At 42.1% G+C, this 3,979-nt stretch overlaps 2 protein-coding genes across 2 annotated transcripts; both read left to right on the forward strand.

The window, feature by feature from the left end:
- The first annotated feature begins 575 nt into the window (after positions 1–575).
- On the forward strand, positions 576–980 carry LOC122048108. The gene has a single exon (XM_042609715.1). The coding sequence runs from the start codon at positions 576–578 to the stop codon at positions 978–980; it is 405 nt and encodes a 134-aa protein (XP_042465649.1).
- Positions 981–2,273: 1,293 nt separating this feature from the next.
- LOC122048109 (aspartic proteinase CDR1-like) lies at positions 2,274–3,687 on the forward strand. Its single transcript, XM_042609716.1, has 3 exons — positions 2,274–2,494; positions 2,576–2,828; positions 2,875–3,687. Exons 1-3 carry the CDS (start codon positions 2,274–2,276, stop codon positions 3,685–3,687), a joined length of 1,287 nt encoding a protein of 428 aa, XP_042465650.1.
- Positions 3,688–3,979: the final 292 nt, after the last annotated feature.

Consider the following 3,979-nt stretch of genomic DNA (forward strand, 5'->3'; position numbering starts at 1 on the left):
AGACTATTTATACCTAAAATATATGAAGGACAATTTTAATTAAAAATATACTCGAATATACTATATCTTCTTTAAATGATACTCAATTAGATAGAAAATATACTAGATTTTCTTTAAATTATACTTATTTTTTGACCTTTTGTACCTAAAAAATCTGAGGGGCAATTAAGTCACAATATTTGCATGAGGGAGTTGAAGCAAATAAAACTTTGCATGCAGGTAGTGGAAACAAAGTTTTTTATGAATGGGGATTGCATGTAAAATTCAAGTTGTGATTGAGTATTTTTCTCTACTTTACTCTACATTTTTTTAAAAAATTATTTATTTTTAAATTGAAAAAAAAAATAATATTGAATGATAATTGTCGGGTTGCAGTGGCATCGAGCCGTCCGACGTGGTCTCCAAGGTGATCCCCGACACGTTCGGATATCTGATGGAGCTTCGTGTCGGTTCTCCATCCTGGCCATCGCTGACACCGGCAGCAACCTCATCTGGGTCAACTGCGTCCCCTGCACCAAGTGAAAGTCATCTTCGGTTTCGCGGCCGTGGTCGCCGGAAGCAAGGTCACCACCCCGATGACGGTGGAAGGTACCTTCTTCGTCCTCCGGCTAGAAGAGATCATAGTCGACGGTGCCGGATCATTCCCAGTCCCACCTTCCGCCCCTGGATTAAGGACAGGCAACATCATCATCGGCTCCGGCACGACCATAAACTTCTTGCCCGCCGGCGTGCTCTCTAGTTTGGTGCAGGAGGTGTCGAGAGTGGTCAGCCTGCCCAAGGCTACTGATTCGGACGGCACTCTGCCGCTGTGCTTCACGGTGACCGGCGAGCCTGACAGGCAAAAGTTACCGTTTATCACGTTTAAGTTCGCCGGAGAGGCGTCGATGAGGCTGAGCCCGAAGACAATGTTCATGGACGAAGTGTCCTTCGACGGACTGATGGTTTGCCTCGCGGTGGCGGATTCTGGCTTCGGGGCTTAGGGGTGCCGACGTCAAAAAACTTTAAGTTAATGAGTAACCAAAAAGCTCTGTCAAGATGTCTCTAAATCCTTGGAAATCAACTCTATATATATTGAACATATATTATCATTCCATTGATAATAATAGATGTGAAACTATAAATCTATATATATATTGAATATCTACACATATAAAATACATCTATGGATAAGTAAAAAATTCCTCTGATAATATATTGCATAGGGTCCAAGTTGTACTTATTTCATCATCTAACAAACTTTGGACCCCAGAGACCACCTCACGATTACGAATGTTATGTTAGATGATATAAAAGGGGGATCCTCTTCGTTTACAAAGTACATAAATATTTGTATCTGAACCCTAGTATCGCTATCCCTTTCCATTGTTGTTCTTCATTCACTTTATCGGAGCTAGAGAAATTGATTTTAAGTGTCGGAGGACCTTGCCAGAGATCCCCATCCTAAATTTTGATCACTAATATTTTGTTGGATCAGCTAAATTTGTCGATAAACCCTCTGAGGCAGTGCGGCATCTCCCAGATCGGATCAATAATAATGTTAAATATTTCATTAATATTAATGCATTAATTAACTATCTAATTATATATGATTCACCTTAATTTGAATGAAACCATTTTCTTTAAATGGAAGAGTAAATATTTCTCAAAATTAATTTTTCCTTCTTCTATGATTTGTAAAGAAAATGAAAAAGATTTAGATCTAATAAGACAACTTTTATTCCTTTTTTCCATTTTCATAAAATTAGAAGTGAATATTTAACGAGTGTTTGCAAACATATAATTAATTTCCTAATTATCATATCGAATCTTCCTTTTCTAATTATCATTTATCCAAGTTTAAAATAAATTCTCTTAATTACTTCCTATTTTTATACATTATTTTTTTTCAATTATCAATTTGTTCAAATTACCACTAACTATATAAATTATAATATTTTTTATATCTAAGAAAAAAAACCTAGTTTATGCAACAAACAACTTTTTTTAAAAAAATATCTATAAATGTAAAAAATTGAAGAAATGTTTTTTATTTTTATTCTCTTTGCATTAAAATGAATTTTTAAACAAGTTGAAAAATGGAATGTAGCCGAAATTACGTTGCATTAACTTCTTTTTTTTATATCATTCAAATGTCATTAATATTTCTTTTTACAATAATTTTCCTTCCAAATAAATATAGAAACCTCTATTATAAATTCTTTAACCTTACCCAGTAATACGATGTCGCACACTCTTTCATTCCTAGTCACTTTTTGATTTCCTTGATAGGAAACATGACGATCGTGATTTTACTTGTCCTCTCTATGGCGGCGGCCGCAATGACAACGGCGACAGCGACGATAATGGCGAGTTTTAGCATCGAGCTTATCCATCGCGACTCCCCTAAATCTCCATTCTACAATCACTCTGCCACGTCACTAGATCGTGCACGTGCCTCAATCTATCGATCCGCCCACCAAGCCCGCCAGATTGCTGCACGTGTGCAAAGAAAAGGGTATAATTTTTTCGTTTTTCAATTTTTATTTATTTAATTTTAAATTAAAAAAAAAATTCAATGATAATTGTTGGGTTGCAGTGTCATCGAGCCATCCGATGCGGTCTCTAGGTTGGTCCCCGACACGTTCGAGTATCTGATGGAGCTTCGTGTCGGCACGCCGCCGTTCTCCATCCTGGCCGTCGTTGGCACCGGCAGCGACCACATCTGGGCGAACTGCGTCCCCTGCACCAAGTGCTACAGGCAGACGGCGCCGTTATTCGATCCGCGCAAGTCCTCCTCCTACCGGACGCTCCCCTGCACCTCCGACCTTTGCATGGCCTTCTCCGACAAGGCTTGCGGCTCCGGCAGCCCCTGCGAATACCATTATGCCTACCAAGACGGATCAAATATCGATGGCGCGCGTCCTCGCCACCGAGGACCTCACTTTCGACTCCTCCGCGGGGTCTCCGCTCGTCTTCTCCAATATCGCCTTCGGCTGCAACTCCCAGAGCAGCGGCTCCTTCAGCAGCCGCGCCGCCGGTTTGGCAGGGCTCGGCGGCGGTCCTCTCTCTCTCGTCTCACAGATCCTTCACTCTCTCGACAAGAAATACTTCTCTTATTGTCTGGTTCCCAAGTCAGGCACGCAGGCCAGCAGCAAAGTCATCTTCGGCTCCGCAGGCGTGGTCGCCAGAAGCATGGTCACCACCCCGATGACGGTGGAACATACCTTCTTCGTCCTCCGGCTAGAAGAGATCATAGTCGACGGTGCCGACTCGGTCACAGTCCCAAGTTCCGCCCCTGGATTAACGACAGGCAACATCATCATCGACTCCAGCACGACCCTAAACTACTTGCCCACCGGCGTGCTCTCGATTTTGGTGGAGCAGGTGTCGAGGGTGGTCAGCCTGCCCAAGGCTACTGATCCGAAAGGCGTTATGCCGCTGTGCTTCACGGTGACCGGCGAGTCCGATAGGCAGAAGTTACCATTTATCACGTTCAAGTTCGCGGGAGAGGCCTCGTTGAGGCTGAGCCCGACGAGCATCTTCATGGATGAATTTTCCTTCGCCGGAGATGTGGTTTGCCTCGCGGTGGCGAATTCTGGCTCCGGCTTGCCGATATTTGGGAACTGGGCTCAGCAAAATTTATACGTTGGGTACGATTTCGATATCCCAGCAGTGACTTTCGCTAGCGCCGATTGCACTAAGCTTTAGGGTTCATGTTTTCGGCGAATAAATATCTTTATTAAATTTAGTAAAATATGCTCCCATTTTCATGAGAATTTTTAGATCGCTCTTCAATTTTCCAAAAAAATGACAATTCGTGAAAAAAATGATCACATTCATCCAAACATTCTGATCGCGGTGAGCAAACTGTGGACCACCGATGACTCTTCAATTTTCAAAAAATTGATAATTTATGAGAAAAATGATTACACTCAGCCAAATGCCTTGATAGCGACGAGCCGTGGATCACCGGTGAATTAGCCTAGAAGTTGATTGGGAA

Source organism: Zingiber officinale, chromosome 2B (genome assembly GCF_018446385.1).
Source record: "Zingiber officinale cultivar Zhangliang chromosome 2B, Zo_v1.1, whole genome shotgun sequence".
NCBI classification, from domain to species: domain Eukaryota; kingdom Viridiplantae; phylum Streptophyta; class Magnoliopsida; order Zingiberales; family Zingiberaceae; genus Zingiber; species Zingiber officinale.